We start from the raw sequence: 26,404 nt of genomic DNA, 5'->3' as shown, positions 1-26,404 counted from the left end.
CCCAGAACACAGCAGCAGGCACTAAAATGAATGGATCTTGGGCTTTGAAATAATGACACTAAAGACCAGTCAGGCTTTGCATTTATAACCCTTTCTGCCTCTAACTCCTTCCTCTGTGTCTCTGAGCAATTTAAAAGCGATTTATTCCAATCCACGTTGAAAGTGGAGAACTGGAGACACAGAGAAGTAAATGTCAGTAGAACGAATGGGATTCACACGCTCCTCGGGCTCACTGGAGAGGAAAGCGAGTCTGGTGCTGCTTCAGGTTTGGAGACGGGCTGAACTGACTGATGTTTAATCAGCTCCTCACTTATTATTTTTCTTTATGAGACGTCTTTGAAGCCCTGCACCCAGGCCCAGGAAACCCTTTGCTCAGCAGTATCTCGCCCTGGCATGCCACAGGGGCCCATGTGTCATCAGCAGAGTCTGGCTGCGGGGAGCCTATGAAGATGGAGGAATTTGGTGTGACACTAAAAAGGGGCTGAAAGAGCCAGGGAATCTAAAAGACTCTTCTAACAGGCATATAAATTTGGATGCATTAATTATTTATCGGTGGACCATAGACAAGGCTTTCAGTCCAGCAGACTCCAGGAGTGCAGTTGAAGCCAGCACAGGGTGGCATGTTTTTATTTTGGGGTTAAGTCCTAATCACTTTTGATGTGATTTCTTTCTTCTTCCTAATTTTAGCCTCTTCGTGTCCACCTCCTCCCCAGTCTTAGCATGGGAAGCTCCTGATAGTATGGAGCATTCCTATCCTGTATTAGATTGGAGGCACATTTGGAGTGAGCCGCAAGAGAACGTATTTTTCTACAGTAAAAGCCGAGAGCAAATTCTGGCTGTGGCAAACAAGCAGGGAAAGCCACTGCTGTCTGTGGTGTTACCCTTGGTACCCAGACCTCTGGCCATTCACCCTCCAGCACTTGGGTGGGTCATGACCTATTTCCCTACCCTATCAGCTCATCAGCTTAGCTGTGGAACTCACTTAGAAGCCTGGGCAGGATTGGGGGATATGCAGTATATGCTGTCCCTTTTCCATCCCATCCCCAGCTCTGGCACCCACCTCCCCCGCCCCCAGCAACCATGACTTTTCCCATGAGCTTGGATATAGTTGCTCAGTCTCTCAAGAATCCAGGGCTACCACCCCTGGAATCAGACTCTCATGCAGTTCCATGATGGCAGAGGGGCTTTGCTTGTTCTGTTTACAGGTACATCTTCAGTGTCTAGAACAGTGCCTAGCTTGTAGAAGGCTTTCAGATAATTATATAAAGAATGAAGGAAAGAGTCAAGATGAAATCCATTAGCCATCTGGGAGCTTGGGACCATGCCCGAAAAACTGAGTTCTTGCTTTGCTCATGAATCACGCACCTAAATCTCCAAGACTTCCACAGCAAGCGATGCTATCCTTCTGACACAGCACGCCTGCCTCTCTGTGGTATTGCCTACACATCACACAGGTGTCACCTGTGGGGGAGAGCCCAAGGGCTTACTTACCGACAGAGCAGTCCACGTTCCGTCTCAGATGCTGAGATATTCACCCTCAGACAGTCAAGGAGGCTTCATCTTATGGCCAATATCTAAGGTTATTCCTATTCCAGCCAGATGGGGAAAACATTTTGTATACACATGTAATCCTCTCTCCCTCTTTCCCTCCCACGTATGTATGTACAATTGCACAGTTGTAGCGAGATGATTCAGTACTTGCTCTGACTTCAAGGACAAAAGTGCATCCGCACACTCAAATACACACGAAAACATTCAACATCTCTTCATCCTCATGAAGACACATGACTGCTGGAAAGATCTCATCTATTAGTATTTATTCTTTTGCTCATTTTCCCTACTGAATACATCCCAGGCCTCATTCCAGGCATTCTTGCTACAGGGATGACTAAGGAGTTTTGCCCAAGATGAGTGTACAGGCATGGTAGAGGAGACCAGCACGGAAACTGGGGACTATAGCAATGCAAAAAGTGCACAGGTAGAGGTAGTAATAATAAAAAATAGTAATACCGACGTAGAACTTCTGGGATATTATAAGCAGGCTCAACCATTTAGTTGTGTAAAATGTTGTACCGTGACTTGTGAAGCCACTCATATGAGAGGATGAGCCTGCTCCTGGAGGACAGGAACTGATTATCAGCCACATTTTAACACAGCGCATCTGTGTCATCATGGTACACATGACCGTGGGGATTTATTATGGCAGTGACAGCCATTTTCTCTCACCCTCACCTGTGCCTTCTCCATGAATTATCTCTTATCGTGAAAGTCCTCTGTGCTCAGTACTATGAGAGCCCATCCTTAATGTGACGTGAATAGGCCTGTTGTGCTGCCTTACACCTTCTAATGGTAAACATTTCATGCTGTCATGGCGGGAGATGGCCAACATCCACAGTTGTCAATTTACCCAAATATTTGCTTACCCCCCCCCCCCACCATCTCCATCTCCAAATCAGTGCATGTATAGTGAATTGTAGCACATTGGATTATGAACTGGGGTTTCCAAATGACTGAAGTGTATGAACTTTTGGTTTTGATATTGTGGTTTGTGTTTGCTTGTGTTTTGTTTTATTTCTGAAAGGCTACTTAGAAAAAAAGGATAATCTGCGTGTCTACCCAGTGAGCTGGTCTCCAGGAAATAGCCTCTGACATAGCAGCTGACTCTGACAAACTTTGGGCACTTAAACATACTTGACACGTATCATTGTCTTGTCTCCTTTGCCTTTCTACCTCTTCACAAGAGAATCTTCTTGTAGTTTAGGTTAGGGGCTTGGGCAGCCCATGAGAGGGTGTAACCAAACCTGTATGGAAGAGATTTTGGCCATGTTCTGTTTCTTCATCATCAAGTACAAAAGGGAAGACACATGTCCAGAAAAAGACCCTTCAGGCCACTTGAAGGCATAACCTCTCAGGAGAATACATTTCCTCCACAATCAGCCATTGTATGGATTCTTTTTAAAGATATAAAATGTATACCTATTACCAAAAATCCGGGGATTTCCAATCATTATGTGAAGAATAAACAAGTAAGGCTTAGCAGTCGTACATGCTCATGGGACAGGCCTTTCCATGAGGCAGTCACTGTAAACCATGTCTGCTTCCTCTTCTAATGGCCGTATCTCCCTTTTTTTCTAAAAAGTCCAGCTACTTTATGAAACAGTGAGAATTCGTAAATACGCATGCAGGTGCTGAATATCGTGTAAAACCCACAACCACAACTCGGGCACACCTAAACCCCAGCTAAACAATACAAGGTCACGTACATGCAGCTGCATGAAGTTGAATCTGGTTTTGAATTTGGACTACTGTTCAGTGAACGTTTACTTCAGTTCCAAACCTCGAAATACATCATGTGCATGAAATACCTCATTTAAGCCTCACACCTGCCCCGTGAAATAACTGTTATTTTCACCATTTTACATATGAATAAACAGTGTAGAGAGCTTGCGTGACCTTGACTCCAGTCCCATAGCTGGAGAGAATGTTATAAATGGACCTCCGATAATCCATAGGAAGTGGCAGGTAACGCTTTCCCTCAGTTACAGAACTAGGAAGTGAGCTGGTCAGGATTTGAACTTTGGTCTGCAGTTAGACCCCGTACAGTTAGTTACCGCATTGTCCCGATCACTGGGCCAATATTCAGTTTATTGGATAAGCTGAGATTGATTCATTGCTCAAACTCCCTCCCGAGCCACTCCGCCAATTTAGCTAGTTCAAACTAGTCAGAAAAGCTTATGTTGAGAGTGTGTCTTCTATTTTGGATTATCCTGCTGTTCCCCATCAAGAGTGACTGGAAACTGGCTAAACCCATGTAGAGTCTTCCTATGAGCCACCTTTATCCGTGTTGAAAGGAGTCCATGTTAACTACTCCAGTTAAGGGTTTAAAACAATTGCTTCTACTTTCACACAGAGTAGTAAGACTGAGTGGTTTTACTGAACCGTTTGTCAACATGTAGGAATGTCCCAATCCTATGCTGTGAATAAAATCTGTGGTGCTCCATCCATTCTCTTTTAATAGTACTTCAAAAACTTAATTTCAGAGCATTTAATCCCTGGATTTAGAACTGCTTATTGAGGGCGCCTGGGCGGCTCAGTCGATTGAGCGTCCAACTTCAACTCAGGTCATGATCTCACGGCTCGTGAGTTGAGCCCCGTGTCGGGCTCTGTGCTGACAGCTCAGAGCCTGGAGCCTGCTTCAGATTCTGTCTCCTTCTCTCTCTCTTCCCCTCCCCTGCTTGATCTCTCTGTCTCTCTGTCTCCATCTCAAATGTAAAAAAGTAAACATTAAAAAACGTTAAAAAAAAAAAATGCTTACGGATGGGACAGAGTTGCAGCCGTGAAGATGTTCTGTCATCTGGAATATCCTCATTAGATTCTGGGCTTCTGCAGGCCAGATGAAGTATAAATAAAATATTCCCAGTTTCCTCCTGAAAAGTTAAGCCTCTGTGCTTGAATGCATTCTTAATGGTGTGTCTGTCGCCCCCATGCTAAAGATATCTGTAGGGAGCACAATGGAAGCTGGGGACTAGGGGAAAGGAAATTTAGTGTGGTAAAGGCACCAGTGTGGCAAGGCCATGGCATTCAGAAGTTTACGGGATGTTCTTTGGTGGTGATGAACTCTCTCTGCCTATGCTTTTGTGATTCAAACCTCAGGTGTGTTATTTGACCTTAATACATCTGCTCCATTATAACGTCACAGGTAATGAGTACACGGGAAGCAAGAAAAAATTGCTTATTGACAGAAGTGACAAAGAACTGTTATTTTGGTGTTTCCAAGTCTTGCATTTCCTGCAATCCTAATTAGTGTGACAAGAAAACTCATTGCCAAGAAATTGTATGGTATTTGCTTAAGCTTCATTCTAAAATTGTGAGGCTTTGGAGAGTTAGCCCAAAATGTTTACTTTATGTGTCCTGAGATATTTTGATGCCAGCAGGGCAGCAAAGATGGTGCAAATTGTTATTCAGATATCATTAAACCTAGGTCACATTCAAGTCCATTAAACAACAGCTTCAAATCCTTTTAATTAATGGGTTCAGATTGGTTGGTCTGAAGGAGCTAATTACATTTTTTTCCCAGGATTTTCTATTTAAATAGACAATTATTGTGCTTCCTGCATTTCCTCCAAAGTTCTTTGCAATTTAGAGTTGATGAAGGTATCAGCACTTTATGGCAGGCCCTGATTTTCAGAGGTCAGGACTCACTGTAGGCTCAGGTCTCTGGCTAAACCCACAGAGACCCCTGTCTGCATCTTCTGGCACCTTTCTTCTCAGAGTCAAAAGGATCTGGAAACCCTGTGCTTTCCTGTACCCAACCACCACCTGAGAGAGGTCATCTTTTCCCTGGGGAGATCTTTCCCAAAATCTGATAGGGAGCAGATCACAGAGCTCAAAAGCCTGAAGGATGGTAACCCTGGATTCTTCATATTTAACAAAGCTGTGATCTCTTGGGACTAGTCCTTCCCACTCTTGCCTTCCATTTCTCCTGCTGCTGTCAGGCATCCGCCCCCCATTCCCACCCCTGAGCCACATGCTCAGGCCACACCCTGTACGCTTAAGTTCTCTTTGATAATCTCACTCCTTTCAACTACTTAGTAAGAATAAAGAACATCGAGAAAAAGGGCCTCCAGATGGTGGTGGAAATGCCCCTTAAATCCTCTATCTTCCAGACTCCTGCTAACGCAGTGTTCCTCACCCCCATGTCTCCAGTGGATCTGCCCAAGGGGAAATGCCCCCAGCCAATAGTGGGAGCTCTGCTGGCCACTCAGAACCTCTCTCCTCAGTTTGCCCAGTGGATGTCCCTGATGGTATATTTGGTCATGTCAAGGTTTACAAGAAACAAAAGGACAAAACAAGCAAAAAAAAAAAAAAAAAAAAAGTTAACTACCCTGTTTCGTGCAAAAAACCATACAGTCATAGGATAGGGAGTCTAGCCACAAAACCTGGAATTTTGTTTCTTGTCCCAGAAAAACTCCTGTGGGGGCTACGTGATTCTCCTGTATGCCCAGCAGGTGCCAGCTCAGTGTTCAGTCCTGGAATTGAGTGCCCAGCACATACTTTCTGCATCTCTCAGTGGTGCCCAGGGAACCTGGCAGCTTGGACTCCAGTCTCCCCAGACAGAACCATTCTAAGTGACAGTTGATTTTAGCAGCTGCAAAAGATAGAATTTTTGGGGAGAGGGCCCCAGGAAAGGAGAATCAGGCATGCGATATATCCAGTTCACCAATATCCTTCCCTCTCGGTGGGGGGGGCCTGGCTGTGTGGGTGTTCCTCAGTGATGGCAGAAGGAACGATACCCTGGGGCCCAGTTATCCTGTGGCGATTGATATGCCCTTGGAGGCTGGAGTGATCTCAGCATTGGCTCCTTGGTGTGGTAGGGAGATCTCAAATCTCACCAAGCCCAGACTTGGACCCTGCCGTCGATAGCTTACAGCCCTCCAGCAGTGTAAAAGGTCCCGAGAGGGGGAGATGCAGTGAGGCATTTCTCTGAGATGCCGTTTCATTTTTGGACCCAGGAACCATTGCCAGGGAGCTGCAGCAAGGCCCCTTTGTCCCAGCAGCTCTGAGCTACAGTTTGCGCGAGGACTTGAAGAGTGTGTTTTTGCCGCCATCTATTGTCTGCCATTGGGAAAGCAGACTGCTGGCTGCCCATTTAGCCACTCAGCACCCTCTCCCCTCGACTGAGGGGGGAGATAAAAACAAAGTTGTTGGTGTCCCCCAGTGAAAACCCCATTATGAAAACCTGTGTTTACTGACCTACCATCATTTTAAAGCAGCTCCGTTTGAACTGTAATCAAACCACCAAGTGACCTTTCTGTCCCTCCACCCAGCATCACTGAAAGGGCCTGTTGTTCCTTTGCTTCAATGAAGAAACCTTCTGTTTAGTTAAGCAAGTGTTTTTCCAGTCATGTCTCCTGGTGAGTTACAGAAAGATTATTGTTGGGTTTTGGTTTTTGTTGTTGTTTTTTATTCTTTTAATACCCCCACCTCCGTACCTCCTCAACCGCCCACCTCCCCCACAGCCCCCTCCATGCTTATTTCTTCACTTTTGTTTTTGTTTTGTTTTTTTGTTTTTGTTTTTACAAGGGAGGAGAACATAATGAGCTGAGTAGCTTCATGATCCTGTAAAGGACTCTGGTACTGTTTTGCAGTTCCTGATGTGAGCTGCCTTCTCTTCACCACCACTACCCCCCATCCCCGCCCAGGGTCTGGGAACCTTCCAGAGTCTCTGAGCCTTCCACATGGGAATGAAGCACAGAAGAGCCCCCTGTGAGCCAGGGACGCCAGTCCTGACTGATGTGTTTATATGTGGTGTGCTTTTCTGTGTTACAGTTGTTTGTTGGACTCGGGTTCCCTTATGAGGGCCCAGCTCCCCTGGAGGCCATCGCAAATGGATGTGCTTTTCTGAATCCCAAGTTCAGCCCACCCAAAAGCAGCAAAAACACAGACTTTTTCATTGGAAAGCCAACACTGAGAGAGGTAAGCATCTATAAAAACAATCATTCTACTTTCAACAATATGAATACCAGCTACTTACTGAGTGCTAGGAGCCCATTCAGATCCTCTAGCGTTGGGCTGCTGGTATCATCAACCTCACTGGACATAGTTGGACGGAAGGAGGAGGCGGAGGATGGGCAGGGGCTCAGGGAGGAATGGCCGATGCTGTCTCCTAACTTGGTGGTGGCACAGCCAGGACTTGCATCCAATTCTGTCCCTCTGTGAACTGTGGCGTCTTGCCACTCTGCCTCAGCCCTCTCCTAAGGCACGCAGACATCTCCAGCCTTCTAAGTAACTGAGCTCTGACTTTCTGAATGTTTAGAATTTTTTGAATAAGGAAATCAACTGGCTAATGTGTATTTTTGAAGAACCAGCTCCCGTGATAGGCTGTGGGGAATAAAGGGTGGGCAGTGGAGTCCTTAACTGTCAACCTTGAGAGACTGAAGTCATGTGCCTGGTATTTTAGGCCACCATCAGGAGGCACCGTTCTGATGCTTGAACTGTTTGCAGAAGCCTTATTTGAATTGCTTTCAGAGATCCTCTTGAAAATCCATAGTGGGTGATGAATCACCACTGAAGGCAGTTGGATTCGATTTGGGGCAATAAACAAGTCATTTAGAGCATGTGAGTTATCAAGCTGGGTGTTTCTGTATCTAGTCAGAAACAGGTGTGTGCAAGAAACCGTAAGATTGATTTTCTTATTATTTCTGTGGCTCTGTGGGCTGCTCACGAGGAGGAAACCTCTACGAGCTAGAGTCCTTGGATTGCCCCTGTCATTTGGGGCTTTCTACTGGGGGACAACACAGGTGGAAACCCATGACATAGATGCAATATAGCAGCACTATTTTTTTTTTTTAAGATTTTTAAATTTTTTTATATGTTTACTTATTTTTGAGAGAAGGAAATAGAGCGTGATCGGGAGAGGGGTAGAGAGAGAAGGAGACAAAGAATCAAAAGCAGGATTCAGGCTCTGAGTTGTCAGCACAGAGGTGCAGGGCTTGAACCCACGAACCATGAGATGGTGACCTGAGCCGAAGTCAGACGTTTAACCGACTGAGCCACCCAGGCGCCCCAGCAGCGCTGTTATTAAAGCATGTGTTTTTCACTTCTGCTACTTTTAAACCTTTCCGGGTAGATTCTTCTGACACCTCCCCCACCACACACACCAAAAAAAAAGAAAGAACATGAAATGCATTTTCCATGCTTATTGTTTTTGATCAGTCAGAGATCTTACCGATTCACCGAGCTGATTATTTTGAGAATTCTCTTTTCTGACCCTCCCTGTCAGTCAGGGTGACAGGCCCAAAGGGGATGGAGGAAGAGATCCATAGGTTTTTGAGATCTACAGATTATCCTCAAAAAGAACCTGTTGCCCACACAACCTCTGAAAAGGGTTAACTGTGTGTGTGTTGTCTTGCATGCTTGCTTTTCCTTCTGCTAATAAAATAAATTTGAATTCTTCACATTGAGGAGTTGTTCCCGTTGGGGAAGTCATTCCTCAGCAATACCTACTGCACACCTGTGTGCCAGGTGTTGTGGGAGGGGCCAGGGCACAGACCAGGAGCATTCAACCTGGCACTGAAGAGCTGATTCTTGGAAAGATTCGAGAAGATGTTCCGCGGCAGTGAGAACATCTCAATCTAGGAATCTCTGTAACTGACAGAGATGTAACTGACTTCTCTGGAAACTTTGGAGTTTGGGATAGAAAACTTAGGCTGATAACATCAGCTCAGGTCATGATCTCACGATTCATGGTTTCAAGCCCTGCCTCGGAGTCTGTGCTGACAGCTCAGAGGCTGGAGCCTGCTTCGGATTCATATTCTCTCTCTCTCTCTCTCTCTCTCTCTCTCTCTCTCTCTCTCCCCGCCCTTCCCCTGCTCATGCTCTCTTTCTCTCTCTCTCTCTCTCTCTCTCTCAAAAATAAATAGATGTGAAAATTTTTTTTTTAAAAAAAAGAAAATTTGGGCTGATAAATCATGCCCACATTTTAATTTAGGTGTAAGAAATCTCTGAAGTTCTTCTGCCTACCTTGTAATAATTATTTGTAATTTTGTTTCTTTTTTCCCCTTTTTTTGGGATTAAACATACATAATTTAAAACTTAGCGTTTTAACCATTTTAAGTGTATAGTTCACTCGTGTTAAGTATGTTCAAAGTCTTGTGCAGCCATTGCCACCACCTACCTGCAGAACTTACTCATCATTCTAAACAGAAACTGTGTTCATTAAGAACAACTCCCCATTCTCCCCTCCCCGCAGCCCCTGGTAACTTCTCTTCTATTTTCTGTCTCTCTAAACTTACCAAGTGAAATCATACAGCATTTGTTCTCTTGTGACTGGCTTGTTTCACTTAGCTTAAGGTTTTTAGGGTTCATAGCATGTGTCAGAATACCATTCCTTTTAGCGGCCAGATGATATTCCATTGTGTAGATATACCACATTTAATTATTTGTTCATCTGTTAATGAACACTTGGATTGTTTACACTTTTTGTCTGTTGTGAATAATGCTGCTGCGAACATTTGTGTACAGGTATCTGCCGAGGTTCTTTTAATTCTTTGGGGCATATACCTACAAGTGGAATTGTTGGAATTTACTTTTTGTTTTGAAATAATTTTAGTGTTATGGAAAAGTTTCAAAAATAGTACAGAGTTTGGGTATATCCTTCATCCAGCTTCCCCTAATGGCAACACATTACAAAACTGTGGTAATCAAAGCTAAGACATTAACCAGTGTTACCTAAATTACAAACTCGATTTGGACTTCACCATTTTTTCCACTAATATCCGTTTGCTCTTCTGGGATCCAATCCAGGACCTACGTTGCATTTAATTGCCACGGCTCCTAATCTCTTCCAATCTGTGACAATTGTTCAGTAACTTAATTGTCATTCAGTTTTAACACTTTGAAAGAGTACTCGTTGGGCTTTTTGTATACTGTTGCTCACTTTGGATTTGACTGATGTTGTCTCATGGTTAGTTTGAGATGACGCATTTTTGGCAAGAATATCACAGAAGTGATGTGGTCTTCTCAGTGTATCCTATCAGGAGGTGTGTGATATCAATATGTCTCATTCCTGATGGTGTTAACCTTGATCTCTTGGTTAAGGTAGGGTCTGCTAGGTGTCTTTACTATGAAGTTACTGGTTTTCTCTATAATGGAGGAAATATTTTGAAAGTATGCAAATATTCTGGTTTTCTTCAACCTTTTGCCCATTTATTTTTATGATATGTTGGTTGGTCTTGCCTACAACAGTTATTCTGGTGGTTCTGTAGTGATTTTCTTTTTCCCTCATTGTGATTTTTTTTGAATACATGAGCAGCAAAGAAACCTGTCTCTTTTTTACTGCTGTTTCTATATATGAGCCTTTGGACAGTGATAAATCAAAAGCATCTTTAAGACTATATTGACAACTGGCACCTTTTTGTTATTGGTGATTCTAAAGATTTTGATGACTCTTTGCTACAAATGAGTATTTTTTCCTGAAAAAATTTAGGACACTCAAGCACAATCTGTTTCCCAGTGAATGATGTAATGTCACATAGATCAGAGCAGCCAGTATGAAATTATTGAAGAACGAATGTTCATCATTTCCTATCAGTTGTCATCATTTAGTAATTTGCTTTTCATTGAGATCGTGAAGGGCTTTGATTTCTCATGGCTTAAAGAGAATAGGCATAAGAGCTGCCCCTACCAGGCGCTTGGTCCCTCCCATCCCTTTAGATAATTCCACCAGTACGTAAATGAGACTTGAGTTAGAATGGCTCTCTGGGATCCTCAACCATTGCTCAGCAAGTGACTTCACACAGATGACTCCATCAGTCCTGGGCTTCCGCAGGAGGGCCAGGATACAGAAGGTCAGTTGACAGATGCTCGTTGTGTCCCCACAGGGTTCATGGTAGTAGTTGCTGCATTGGGGAAATTTATCAAGACCCATTTCCTATTTTCCAGGAGCTCAAATTTTGATATGGAAAGAAACAGCTAAGTCAGTCACTGAGAGGGTGTCGCCTGGGAGTTCTGCCAAGTGGAGAGTGTGCTGGGTTAACTGAAAAGGAGGTGGTGCAGGAACTGTGCTATAAAGGCAAAGGAGGAAAGGGGGTTTCACACTTAAGAGGCATGAATGTTGATGAGCTGCAGGGAAATCCCAAGAAGGTCACTTTGCTTTATGCAGGAGGGCAGGTTCCATCCGATGTCTGTCTCCTTCTCTGCTAGAGACAGTGCAGAGAGCAGACTGGGAGCCAGCAACATCACACAGTTTTGGGAGGACTCAGTGAAGTTGACCTCAAGGCCTGGTGGGCCACTCACTCTGCTCTTTCAGCCCACAAAAGCCACAAAATCCCCCTGGCCAAAGCTACTTTTCACAGGGAGAGAGCTATCAAGAGTTCTATAGATGTTGAAGGGTCAAAAATCTCTAGAAATTAATTTTTTTTTTTTTTACTCTGAAAATGGAAAAATTTTAACCCAAGTAGACATAATTACAAAGCAATTTTTTGGCTCCCTTGCTAGTCTTTCCAGTTAAGCAAAAATTGATCCGTATAAATAAATCAATCCATATAAATTGCATATATGTCCCTCCTTTGCTTTGAAGAGAAAAAAAGTCTAAGTTTCTAAATGAGAGTTTCATTTTATTTTTGTCTTTTACATTGGATCAATTTTTAAAACCACGATGTACACTCGAGGGAAAAAGTTCCATAACGCCTTAAGTAATGTTGTTGGTTCAAGCCATACTTTCAATGTGATATAAATTGGATTTTTATCTTTATACTGGGAAACACATTAGTAGGTTCTTAATCATTATTTGGACATTTTGTAAACCATTAGAAATTCTCTGGCTTCAGGATTTTTTTCCATAAAGAGAACTCATGTTCTCCTTAGAAATTTAATAGCTGCTCTGAAGTAATGTCTCATATTTAATAAGATTTTCATTACTTTTACAAACTATACTCCAGTAAGTTTACTGATTGATGTAGCTCAGATCAGACGGTTCTCAATAAATTAATGGGGAGGAGCATAACATTCAGAGGGGAATAATGAATCACAAAACGCCTTACTCATAAAATTAAGTAACTCTCAATAAATGTAAATGAATAAAATAATAAAGCCTCGGCATTTTGTATTTTCCAAGTGCTTGGAGCAACCTTGCAAAAAAAAAAACAAAAAAAAACAAAAAAACAGGGACCTTATCAAGGGGAGGGGGCGAGAGACTGCCAATATGTAAACGGCTGTATGGGGACATTGACAGCAACTTTAATTTACCCTGATTCCATTGGAAGAAGTCATCAGTTTGTTCTCAAGGCCACCAAGTGAAATGGTGTGACGTTTTGCTCATCAGGAAAGGTCTAATTCAGGCATAAATTCAGTCCTGAGGTGTTTTTTTCAGGTTGGCAAGTTGTAAGAACGGATTAAAAGCCTGGAGCTTACTTTGAGCTTCTTTTGGTCTTTGCTTAAGAACTCAATAAATACTTTAAATTTGTCGTCTTCCTTTCTGTCAAAAGCTAATATGTTGTTGAAGGGTCTAGATTTGAATTTGCTCTGCTCCTTCCTGGCACTGTGGTCTTGCAGAATTGTAAACCGCTGTAAATCTCAAAATCCTCATTGATACCCCGGAAACCTGGTAAATTATGCAGATGCAGGTGATTAGCACAGTGCCTGGGCCAGCCAGGGGCTTCATTGATAGGTGTTGAATCTAAAATGTGAGCTGAGGGAAAAAAAGAAAAATGGATGCTTCCAGGCCTATGAGGCGATGGTCATCTTGTAGGTTCTATCACTGACCACGTGGCTGAGCAAAAGAAGAGGGTACATGTCAGAAGAAGGGGGAACTTAACAGGCCAGCAAGGGGCATGATTGTGACAGAGGAGGCAGGAGCAGAGTCTAGGATATCTTCTCTTCAGAATCATGCTTTTCTTGAGAGGATGCTGCTGATGGCTGGGGGCTGAGGCCTGGTGACCTATATTCTGAGTTCCCTGTCCTAAGTAGTGTGGGCACACAAGTGGTGAGGTGGGATACGAAGAATGGTGGCTAGGAGTGAGATGGAGAGAGGCCAGTTAAATCACCCCATCCTCTGAGGATACCAGAGACGGAAGAAAGAAAAAGATAACCAGCTTAGCCTCTAAAGCAAGAGCCTCAACCCTACCAGACCCAGCACCTGTTATACTACAAATATATTATCCACTCTTGTGTCCTGAAAAAAATTAATAAATAATATGCCCTGCCTACTTATGTAATTTCAAAAAAGAATGATTCCCTTAACTCTAATATAAAGGAAAATAATTCACAATAAGGAAATACATATTTCAGTCTGTAAGTAGTTAAGAAGTATACCATTCCCAAGAACTATAGTAGAAAACATGTCTCATCCCTCCTTAGAATGAGTAAGTTTGTGTCTGAGAAGAGTAAAACATACAGCTGAACATGATTAGCCCTTTTTGTTTATAAGCGATATTATAAAGGAGAAGCCAAGTTAAAAAGTGTCTATACATACATAAGTATATATGTAATTGCCGTTTATGTGAGAGCTACAAACACAGACTGGTTTTGGGTATGTTGTAATGGAGACTCAGGTAATCTGAGTGACATTGACTTTGCTGTCCTAGTTTTTCCAAAGTTGGTAACAGCTTATTGGTGAAGTTCCAACGAAAACAGAGTACAAACATCCCTTGATTTACATGGTAATTATGTTCCTGGGAAATTCAATCTATATTAAAACTGTGCCAAAGAGTTAGATTCTGTGAACCCACATGAAAGCCAGCAGGGCACATGGAAGCTGTACGGGAAGTGGATGGTCTGCCTTGGGCAGGACTGTAACCCATAGTGAGGCATCATCTACACTCCCTGGTCCTCACCTACGGATTCACAGATCAAGGGTAGCACCCCCAGTATTTGTGCAAGCTGAGAATGCTCTCACAAATGTCCAGAAAGCTCCCTTCACCACTGCCTGAAAGGATACAAGAAAAAGGTGGAAGGCAGTTGGAGGGGTAAATTTAGCTGTCAAAAAATGGACTCTTCAAGAACTGAGAATCACCAGCTTTCATACTGGGTTTCTTTGGCCACCTTTGTTCTTAAAATAAAACCTCTGAATTTAGAACTTTTCTGAATCCACATTATCTTTAGAAGTATTGAGGGTCCAGTGTTATGCTAATAATCACTCCTGAAAGCATTTCAGAATTCTCTGTTTTTCTGTAGCCTTATTTCTTTCTGTCACATTTCATATATACAATTACTCGCCCTCCTATGACTTTAAAGCTTTTGACTATATTATAATTTATTTATGCTTACCTGTCCCAGTTGGTGTTTTATAACAGATACTAGTTTGATCTAGGTGATTTTCAGGGCTGGGTTGTGACCAAGAGTGAAATGTTCATTATATCTTGGTGTGACTTTGGGGGTTGAAGCCACCTGTACCAACTGCCGTGTTCCCTGGTTTTGACCTTTTTCCAAGTGGGATTCAAGCTGTGGAGCTCTGACAGTTTTGTTGGTCTCCACTTATAGGTCCTCAGGAGGTTTTGATCATCACGGAAGGACAAAAATGTCTTGTTACCTATGCAAGCACAATGCCATAAAAAGCATAACACTTCGTCTAGCACAGAAGGTGGAAGAAACAAAAAGTATCTGTGAGACTGAGGTGCTCTTTCTTTTCCAGCTGACATCCCAGCATCCGTATGCTGAAGTGTTCATTGGCCGGCCCCATGTTTGGACGGTTGACCTCAGCAATCAGGAGGAAGTGGAGGATGCCGTGAAAGCAATTTTAAGTCAAAAGGTTGTCTCTTTTATTCCATTTTCCCCCATCTGTACTGTGAACTGAAATGTGTGGGCCTCACAGGCCATCTGGTTGAGTAATTAGAAGTTTTCCTCGCCAGCTTCCCTCTGGGATGAGAAAAGGGCCATGGTGTAGAATGTGGCCGGGGGAGGGTTCATGAGTGCTCTGGCAGACAGGAGCAAAGCTGGTACTCCTGTGTGGATTCTACAGACCCTTTTGGCATGACTGCTGGGTCCCAGATACAGTAGTAGGAGTTTGAATTACACTTGTTTTAGTGCCTAATTGTGTACTTCTCACCGAGATCGGAAAACACAAACCTGCTCCCCTACAAAAAGTAAGAATGATAGGAACTATTAAGGAAATACTGGGAAGTGTTTTTATATAACATTTATTTATTTGTTTTTTTTTAACCTACACATCTTTTTGTTTAAGTTTATTTATTTATTTTGAGAGAGAGAAAGAGCACATGTGTATATGCAAGTCAGGGAGGAGCAGAGAGAAAGGGGGAGGGAGAGAGAATCCCAAGCAAGCTCCTTGTTCAGCCGGGTTGGATCTTACCAACCATGAGATCATGACCTGAGCTGAAACCAAGAGTCAGAAGCTTAACTGACTGAACCACCCAGGTGCCCCCAATTAACTACCTACCATATGCAGAGCACCCATGGAGTCCCTATAGGGGACACTCACTTCTGTAGACAATTGAAGCTAGCTCCCTGCCTGTAGACGCTCACCACCCAGTAGCAATGGGCCAAATTAGCCTCTCCCAACCCCTAGACTGCCTTGGACGCTCTTCGGGTGCACCCTGCTATCTGGACTCCTCCTTCCAGACACTGCTTACACTCTGTCACAGAGAAGCATATAGACATGGCTGTACTGAAGACAGGCTGGAACGCTTGAGTTGAGGTTCCAGCTCTACCACCTACTTGTAGCATCCCCTAGGGCAGTTACTTAATCTCTGAGCCTTAGTTTCTTCATCTCTAAGTAGGCTTGTATTACCTACTATATAGGTATTGGTAAGGATTCAGTGAGATAATGTAAAGCCCTTAAGCATACCATCTACCACATAAGTGTTTAGTTGACATTACCAAGTCACTATTACTAATACATATATAATCATTTTTGTTACCAACAGTCTGGATTTGCACTAGACTGTCAGCAACATGAGGACAGGAAATCTCTCTCACTGCTGTACTCTGTACCCAGTATAGTGATTTACCCTGTGGATTAAGAGAGAGAGGAATAGGTGTTTGCAGACTATGTTCAGTGCCAAAAATAATATGCAAAAGATCAAGAAGCAGAAGTAGGGGGAAGTTTCAGGAAAATGCAGCACTGAGTTAAGTCTTTTAGGATGAGTAGGAATTTGCAAAGCTAAACCGAGAAGTGGACCCAGATGGGCATGGGTCCAAGGCACAGTGTGAATAAAGGGGAAGAGGTTGAGTGGAGTGTGGCCCCACTGGGCTACCTCAGAATATCTGCCACTCATCCATGGCTCCACCACCAGGGAGTCATTCCTGTGGAGATCGATAGTTCTTTCTTTCTTTCTTGAGTCCCTGAGTCCCTCAGAGGATTAGCTTCTTAGGGCTACCATAGGAAAGAACCACAAACTTGGTGGCTTTAACAACAGAAATTTATTCTCTCACAGTTCTAGAGGCTAGACATCCAAAATTAAGATGTTGGCAAGGTCATGCTCCCTCCAAACAAAGCCTATAGTGGGGGAGTTCTTCCTTGCCTCTCCCACCTTCTGGTGGCCCCAGGCATTCCTTAACTTGCAGCTATAGCACCTCAATCTGTGTGTGTGTGTGTGTGTGCGCCTGTCTTTCCCATTCTTGGAAGGACATTGGTCATACTGGACTAGGGCCCACTCTAATTCAGTACGACCTCATCTTAACTTGGTTACCTCTGCAAAGACCATATTGTCAAATATGGTCACGTTTACAGCTCCTGGGAGTTTGGAATTCAGCATTATCTTTCTGAGGGACATAATTCAACCCACAGCACTTGCTTAAGTGCACATACCCTTGAAGATGAGTAATTTAAAAGCTAATATAAAGGCAGAAAATATTGGATCATTGTGTACAAACTTTTTAGGTACTAGATCCCTTTTGTCCACCAAATGGGAATGCCTGATACAAAGCACAGAGAGTGAGGCACACGGAGTTGTACTTGATCATTCCTACATGAGATTGACTTCACCCCATGGAACCTCTGGTGCTCTACATTTTAAAACCCTGATCAATCTTTTTCCATCTTATTCCAAAAACTAAGATCACATAAGGAAAAAAAAAAAGTAATTATAATAGTAGCTCTTATGTAGAGAGAACTTTCTACACATCTAGAATCTATCTATATCTATATGAGCCTGGTCTCATTTAATCTCACTTAATTCTTGTACAGATGAAAAGATTGAGGTTTAAAAAAAATAACTATGAAAAAAAAATTAACTATGGGCATCTGGCTGGTTCAGTCAGTTAAGCATCCAACTTCTACTCAGGTCATGATCTCATGGTTGGTGGGTTCAAGCCCCACACTGGGCTCTGTGCTGACAGCTCAGAGCCTGAAGCCTGCTTCAGATTGTGTGTCTCCCTCTCTCTCTGCCCCTCCCCCACTCACACTCTGTCTCTCTCTCTTTCTCTCTCTCTCAAAAATAAATAAACATTAAAAAAAATTTAAAACAATAAAGAAAGAAATTAAGTAATTTATCCCAGATCACATAGCTAGTAAGTAGTAAAACACCTGGATTGAAACCTAGGTCTTTTTGACTAGTGTGTTAAGATAATATAAAATTTAAAAAGGAGAAGAAACATGGAATGAAGTAAAGGGAAGTATAAGTAAGTAAGTTGAGTAAATAAATATCTTTTAAATGAAGGCTGAAGTCGGTAATGAAATTAATACAAAAACTTACTGCCATAAAAATCCTTATGCTTGTTAGAAATGGGTCAGAAATTTAGTGCCAAGCTTTCTCGTATTTAATTACAAGACTTTAAATTTCATGAAATTCAAAAAGTCAAGGTAGCATGACCCACCTAGAGATGACCCAGATGTTGGAATTTATTCAAAAGCAACTTGGAAGTACTAAGATAAAGTATTAAAAGATTTGTTAAAAAAGGTGGACAGTATATGTAAGCAGATGGGGAATTTCAGCAGAAAGATGGAAACTTTTTCTCAAAGCCAAAGGAAAAAATGCTAGAACTGAAAAATACATCAGAAATGAACAACTCTTTCAGTGGTCTTATCAGCAGAGGAAACTACCAGTGAACTATTCAATAGACTTATCAATAGAAACTATGCAGATTGAAACAAAAAGGGGGTGGGGTGGGGAGAATGAAATTTAAAAAGAACATATGAAACCTGTAGGACAATTTCAAACAGCCCAGTTTATGTGTAATTGGGATCGCAGAAGGAGGAGAGAATGGCCAGAAGAAATACTTGAAAAGATAATGGCTAAGAATTAATGAATGACATCACCCTGCAGACCCTGGGAGCTCTATGAACCCCAAGCAGGATAAATATGAAGAAAAACACTTAAGTATACATCGTTGCCAAACTGCAGAAAACAAAAAGTTAGGGAAAAAAATCCTGAAAGCAGCCAGAGAAAAAATGTGAAAGCAGCCAGAGGAAAATGTATTACATTTAGGGAGATAAAAATATGAAAGACCACCAATTTCTCATCAGAAGTAATGGAGACCAGGGGCGCCTGGGTGGCGCAGTCGGTTAAGCGTCCGACTTCAGCCAGGTCACGATCTCGCGGTCCGTGAGTTCGAGCCCCGCGTCAGGCTCTGGGCTGATGGCTCGGAGCCTGGAGCCTGTTTCCGATTCTGTGTCTCCCTCTCTCTCTGCCCCTCCCCCATTCATGCTCTGTCTCTCTCTGTCCCAAAAATAAATAAAAAACGTTGAAAAAAAAAAATTTAAAAAAAAAAAAAAAAAAAGAAGTAATGGAGACCATAAAAAGATCCCTTGGAGGCAGAACGTGTAGGGCCTTTAAAACAGGCCATGACAAGGATTCTGAGCTTTAAGTATGATGGGAAGTTTTGAGCAGGGGAATGGCATGACCTAGTTGCCATTTGAAATCATCAACAGAAATTGCAGAATATGTCTGACGTAAAATCCTAAAGTTAGTAGATAGAGGAGATCATTAGGACTCAACTCCTGGTCTTCTGGTACCTTCTGAGACCATCTCTCATTGAGTGATGGCAACCCTCGTCTGTCAGGTGGGACCATGGTGGAGTCAGCTGATCTCTGAGAGCATTTCCCATTAGGAACTGTACTCTGACTTAATGAGTGGGTACTAAAAGAGACAGTACATCTCAGAAGAAGGGAGGTAAAGAGGAAAAAAGGAAGGAGAAGGTGGGAAGTTATTGGGAAGTTTGTAGCAGGAACTACACAGTGCAGCCTGCAGGCATCCATCCTGTGGCCATATGAAAAGCAGTCCTTTTCCCACAAAGCAGGATGGCCAAGAACACTTCCCCTGTTTCTCCACAACTGGCCCTACTTGGGTTTCTCCAAGTAGGGATGTGGACTGAGCATTCCCTTACATTCTATTCCCCAAGGAGGCCTTGACTTGTTGAAGGCTTATCATGCAGAAAATTATCACACACCCCCTACTCAAATCCACACAATAGCTCCCACATCAAAGGCTTAGCAGTGTTCTTTATATCAAAAGCCAGGAGTCTGGAGAACTTTCCCACACAGAGGGCCCTCCCTGTTCCTGTCCACAGCAGGATGGCTAATGGAACTCACTGGTAGGGCTGGTTTAAGAATACAATTACCCACTTTTTTTTTTTTTTTTTTTTTTTTTTTTGCTTTGCTTTTCCTGTAGAGGAAAATTATTTGGCTTCATATTATTTAAAATAGTTAATGGGCCACAAAGCAATTAATGAGTCAGCATCCCTTTGGTTAAATTGGGTTAGATTTGTAGGAGGATACTGAAGGAGCCATTTTTCTGTATTTATTGCATTGAGCCCTTTGAATTAATTCACTTCCATTTCTAATAAATGACCTTTGGAATAAGTTGTAGGAATGGCCCCAGAGTATTCAGTCTGTTTCCCATCACATAATTGGATCTGTTGATGTCATGGCAGATGGCCACTCATGTTTATTTCACTCTAGAAATTCAACTTGTCACCATATAAATGAGCTTGAAATGCCAAGTCTTCTGCTGTAGTTTCTTTCCATTCCTTCTGTGAGCCTTTAAGAGGAGACATAGCTGTAGGCCAGTCATAGAAAGCTTCTAGAACCACTCATAAGTTGAGTAAATAAATATCCTTTAAAAGAAAGGGCTATATCTGGGTCAGAGAGGGCAGAGCAAGTGTAAAAGCTTGAGATGAGAAGTGGCAGGCTTGCAACATGGAAGTCAGTTTTCTAGGTATTTTGAGCTCTTTTGAGGTGATCTATTAAGGAACAAAATGACCTGTGTTCCTGCAGAATAGCTCTGCCTTGATAGTATAATACTTATGGCTCAGCCTCTTTTAGCTCTATCTGGATGGTTGTGGGCAGGAAAGGCTAAGATAAAACCGGTGTGATTTTATGATTGCTGATGTGAAGATATATTATGAAATTAACAGTCATGGTTAAAGAAGATTTCACATACGATGTGTGAATCAACACACACACAAAAGGGGAAAAAGTGCCTTGATACCAGCTGTTTGGCTGCCCGTGGAAGGATGTCTTCTCTGTCAACTGTTCCGTTTTACTCAGGCTTCGACTCTTAAGTGTTTTATCCAGTTATCCACCCTATAAATTTGAGATAAGCAAGTGTAGATAGACCTAAGTGGGAGATAGTGAAGGTGGCCCTCTATCCCGTTGCTGGCAAGTACTGTTGGGTTCTCTGAAGCTGTAACAGACTAGATTGCTAGTGATTTTGTGCCAAGTGAAATTTCCATTTCAGGTTGGTGATGTTTGCTGGCTGCCCCCAAAACACAAGCCTTGTAACGTTGGCATATTATACTGTGCAGCAGAGATCAAACCTACATTCTTCCCCTTTCCCAGGTGTCAGTATATTGATCATATTGTCTCCCCAACCCCAGAGAAGCACCTTCTGGGATATCCCAGAATCTGGTAAGATGCTCAAATTCATAAGAAGGCAATTGTTAGGAGCAGGGCTTTAATGGTGAAGTTGACAGTGTATAATTCTGGTATATACCATCAAATAAAGCTTAGGCTCCTTAGTATAGAAATCCCTTTGTGGAAGGGTTGCCTGGATGGCTCAGTCAGTAGAGCATCCAGCCGTTGATTGCAGGTCATGATCTCTCAGTGGTGAGATCAAGCCCCGCATCAGACTCTGAGCTAGGTGTGGAGCCCTCTTGGGATTCTCTCTCTGTTTCCCTCCACCCCTCCCACACTTGTTACATGCGTTCTCTCTCCCTCTCCGTCACTCCCTCTGTCTGTCTCCCTCTCTCCCTCCCTCCCTCCCTCCCTCCCTCTCTCTCTCTCTCTCTCTCCCTCTCTTGAAAGAAAGAAAGAAAGAAAGAAAGAAAGAAAGAAAGAAAGAAAGAAAGAAAAAAGAAAGAAAGGAAGGAAGGAAGGAAGGAAGGAAGGAAGGAAAGAAAAGAGGAAAGAAAAGAAAATTAAAAGAAAAATCCTTTTGTGGAAATGCAGTGAACCTCTTCCCAGCCTTGTTTCACCAGCCTTCCTGATCCCAAGCTCTACCCACCTGCTGTTCTTCTTGAATGTCTAACCCACTACTTGCTCTACGTGAAATGCCTTCCCCATTTTGGCTTGCTAGAATCATAAATGGCTTTAAAAGCCCAGCATAAGCAGAAGTCTGCTTTGACCTTCTGGCCTCCCAAGACCTATGGCTGAACCCTCGGCAGCACTTAATTACTCTTTCTGCCCCACAAGTTCTTTACGTATGTGCTCACCTCACCTGCTAATGCAGACCAATGCCTTAGTCACCATAATGGGTCCTTAAAGTAACCATCATGTGCTTTTCTTACACCATTGAGCATGCATGTATTCAACAGGTGTTTGCTGAATTCCTGGGTGTGCCGCCCAGCTCAACACTGGGATACAAAGACAGCCCAGCAGCCATGGAGCCTGCCCTGTGGGGCTTTCACTTCTAACAAATGATACTCTCCACCTTTTCTTGAATGCCTACTGTGTTCTAGACCCTGAACTAAGCACTTTACTCTTTTTTTTTTTTTTTCATATAACCTTCAGCTTAAAAGAGGTAGATTTTTCTTATCACCATTTTACACATGAAGAACCTGAAGCTCAGAGATGGTAGGTAATTTGGTCAGGGTCCCACAGCTAGTGTGGAGCAGAGTGAGGTTGTAAACCCAGGGCTGTTGACATCTAAGTTCATAGTCTTATCCCCTCATGAGGCACCTGAGTGTGAGTGAATCAGGGGAGGATTGGGTAAGTGTCCTAGGTTCTGTGTCCTCCTCTTTCATGATACCATGTTCTGTTTCCACAGATTGAGCCATACATGCCATATGAATTCACATGTGAGGGGATGTTGCAGAGAATCAATGCTTTCATTGAAAAACAGGTAAGGCTCTTCAGATGTTCTTTTGGCCCATGACCCCAGGGAGCTCTCATGAATAGCTAAGAGCTCACCATGTTTCTGTGGTTATTTTCCTGCTTTGGAAGACTCCAGAAGCTGGATAAATGCTTGGTGAAAATTTGAAGCACACACTGTCATGGTCACCCAAGGGACTTAGCCTGTCCTTGGGTTAAGAATGTTCTTTATGATGGTAGAAAGTCATAACGGAAACTTAGGATGGGAGAGACTGGATGATCAAGTTGAAGACCTCCATAACTATCAGACTTGTGCCCAGAATGGGTTCTGAGGGGCATCACAAAGACTTTGGTGATGAGGGAGAGAGAGAAATGGTTTTCTGATCTTGCCAGATCTTCATTTATTACCCTAAAAAAGGCAAGGATTAAAACCAGGGGGTTCTAAGCATTCCCTTAATACATGTTCAAAAATCCCAAATATGTTAGGACTTTTCAGTGGTTTTCAAACATCTTTTAAAACACGACCCCTTTTCAAATGAAACTTTACACAAAACCTAAGTATCTAAAACAGATCAAAGGAGGGCTTCGGTTCTAAAGTAGGGGGAGGGTTCCATGAGTCCCATCACCCCCAACAGAGCTTGCACACTGTGGCTTGTGCTCAGGGCGGTAAAGGCCAAGAGCACCATTGGCATCCTTCTATAAAATCTCAATTCCTTAGTCTTCAAAAGCAGCTCAGAGCTACAAATAGATTCAGAACCCCTGTGGGCAGAGCAGTATGAACTCCTTGACCACATTTCAGAAATGGGGGTCTCCTCTTCAAGGGCAAAGCAGAATGTCTTGGGGCGATAAAGAGATCTTTACACAATAGGGGATGAGGACTGTGCAGGCTAAAATAGAAATGGCTTGTTGAAAATGTAAGTAGGCGTAGACTGGAGGTCCAGGGTGGGTTTCCAAGGAAAGGTTTGAGGTGATGGACTGGATGCTGCTGTTGGAGGGGGAGAGCAGGAGGCACAGGCTCCAGGGTGGCATGTGTGCTGTTCTGGGTGCTTGTTAGTGGCCAGAGGGCATGCTCTGCAGCCCCCACAACTGTTTGGTTGTATGACTTGGACACGTTACTCACCTTTCTGGGCCTTAGTTTCCTCTCCTACAGAATAAGGACAATAAGAGAATTTGTAGGCACGAAGTGGTTAGAACAGAGCTAGCACATAGTGCTCCATAAATGCAAACTAGTACTGTTGCTTACATAATATGGTGCTATATATCCTATCATAGTCTATAATTATATTGCGATACAATATAATGCAATACGATACAACTCATTGGACTTCACCCCAAGAGCTAAGCATCTGAATCATCATCTTATTCAGTCTTTAAATTTTTTTTTAATGTTTATTTATTTTTGAGAGAGAGCATGAGTGAAGGAGGGGCAGAGGGAGAGAGAGCGAGGAGACACAGAATCCAAAACAGGCTCCAGGCTCCATGCTGTCAGCACAGAGCCCAGTGTGGAGCTTGAACCCACAAACGGTGACATCATGACAGGAGCCAAAGTCAGATGCTTAACCAACTGAGCCACTCAAGCACCCCTCATTCAGTCTTTATATAATGCCTCCATTAAGAATGACCACATCAGGAGCACCTGGGTGGCTCAGTCCCTTGAGTGTCTGACTTCAGCTCAGGTCACGATCCCATAGTTTGTGGGTTCGAGCCCCACGTCGGGCTCTGTGCTGACAGCTCAGAGCCTGGAGCCTGCTTCAGATTCTGTGTCCCCCTCTCTCTCTGCCCCTCCCCTGCTCTCACTCTGTCTGTCTCTCTCTCTCAAAAATAAATAAACATTAAAAAAAATTAAAAAAAAAAAAAAAAAAGAATGACCACATCAGCATCCTAAACTGGAAAAGCCATTTACCTACAGATGTCATGGCCGTGAGTACCAAACATGTCACGGGCACACCGTCTCATTTAATCCTCGCAATATCCTGGGAGGTGGTAGGAATAACTGCTGTCTGCAGAGTGGGGACCAAGATCTGCAGTTGTGGGCTCCAAGTTTGTTGCTGGTTTGGTCTGAGCCCAGGCCAGTGGTGGCAGATGCCCTGGAGCTTTTCTTCCCATCTTCTTTTACCTCACGGAGCCAGCTGCTGGCCCTTCCCAAAGGTGCAGAGAAGAGCAGTGGGTTCTCCCCTGGCAAAGAGTTTTAAGCTATCACAGCTCTTACCACCATTACAGGAACCAAGCTGAGATTTTACTAGAATCCCTGCAGCAGATTCTGAAACCACTTCCTCCTTTCCTGTCTCCACTTCCTCCCAGGGAAGATGGTTATTCCACCACGTATAAAAAGACTCTTTATCAAGTTCATTTGGAGGCTTGGAGACCATTGAATCTCAGCCAGTCCTTAAAAGTTCTTATGTGGGCTGTTCGCTGTAAATCTATTACTAGCTTTCCCTTCACACAGGAAGCTGGTATTCCCCACATTGGCCTTGCTAAATGCTCCATAATGCAGGAGCACACCTGGTCCATTCACCTCTATGTCCTATGTGCCCCACTCAGCACACAGTAGGGGCACAGTAACACCCATTGGAAGGAAAGAATAAATGAAAGAGAGCATGTGCACGTGCTTATGCTTTTTATTCCTGTGTCCCAGGAGCTAAGAAGCTCATCTTGGACCTTAGGATTTGGAATACACGCTAATACAACCGCTTTCACTCTAGCTCCCTTGGCCCAGACTTGTGCAGTGCTCTGCCATTCGCAGAAATCCAAAAGCTTCTTTTTTGCCTGCTGTTGTTGATTCACCCATCCACTGGGTGAATGGTTGTCAGCTGGAGTTCCCTGTGGACTGTGCTGGGAGGCAGGGAAGATGTCAAGGGACGAATTCCCATCCTAGGTAGCTTTGGGTCTCACAGAGACACTGGTCAAGTCCATAGGCAATGCCACCATGTAACTGGGATGCTTAGGGATCACATCACTCGGGGAGAGATGGGGAGAGTCTACCCAGAAGCATTTTGCAGGAGAGGAGTCCTGACGGCAAACTGGGGCTGGGGAGGGGCGATGGGTACAGGGAGGACTCTGCAGGTCACTGTGCAAAGGCCTGGGGAATAAAAGAGAAATTGTGGTGAATTATCACAAGTTTAGCTGTGACTGAAGAGAGGTGAGGTTGGACAGGCTGGAGGAGGAAACACATAGTAAGATGACACTCAGGTTCAGCTAAAGAATGCAGATTTGATTCTGGCACAACAGGATGAGGGCAGGGGGACTGTCACATTGGTATTTTAGGAAAATCCTTATAGGAATCTTGGTTTGGGGCATTTCCTACTAAACATTCAGTGCTGCCCACAATCCCTCAGGAAACCTGTTTCAAGTTCATCCCAAGCCTCTGTGGGAGAGTTTTGTTGAAGCCGTAATGTTGCCCCAACTTCAGAGTGGAGATGGGAAGTCAAGACCCCATTGACTCACAGGTTGGGTCTTCTACCTCTGACAAATATCTCCAGGCCTCAGGATTTTAGAGTGTTTGTTATTTCTGCAGTGAGAATATTATCAAAGAGCAGTGAGACTGGAGAGAGGGGTGTTTCTGGTGTGAACAGGAAAGCCTCAAGCTCTGAAGAGGTGCTGGCCGCCCAAGCTTCTGGTCCCTCAAACTGTAGGAGTGCTGCAGCCCTAATTAGGCTGATCTCTGCCTTCAGAGTCTTCTGTGTGATCTGCCAGGGGAACAGG

The 26,404-nt window shown here is 43.4% G+C and overlaps 1 protein-coding gene across 7 annotated transcripts in view; it reads left to right on the top strand.

The window, feature by feature from the left end:
- The window catches only part of MGAT5 (alpha-1,6-mannosylglycoprotein 6-beta-N-acetylglucosaminyltransferase), a 345,968-nt gene that overhangs the window by 298,141 nt on the left and 21,423 nt on the right, over positions 1-26,404 (top strand). For all 7 annotated transcript variants that reach the window (XM_060622680.3, XM_060622679.3, XM_060622681.3 and 4 more), the window contains 3 exons: positions 7,330-7,476; positions 15,131-15,247; positions 22,659-22,733. In XM_060622680.3, the coding sequence (XP_060478663.1) occupies positions 7,330-7,476; positions 15,131-15,247; positions 22,659-22,733 (339 nt within the window). The remainder of the gene's footprint in view (positions 1-7,329; positions 7,477-15,130; positions 15,248-22,658; positions 22,734-26,404) is intronic.

This window comes from Panthera onca, chromosome C1 (genome assembly GCF_046562875.1).
Source record: "Panthera onca isolate mPanOnc1 chromosome C1, mPanOnc1 haplotype 2, whole genome shotgun sequence".
In the NCBI taxonomy this organism is placed as follows: domain Eukaryota; kingdom Metazoa; phylum Chordata; class Mammalia; order Carnivora; family Felidae; genus Panthera; species Panthera onca.
The sequence above is the reverse complement of the archived record's forward strand: the minus strand, read 5'-3'. Positions and strand labels throughout refer to the sequence as shown.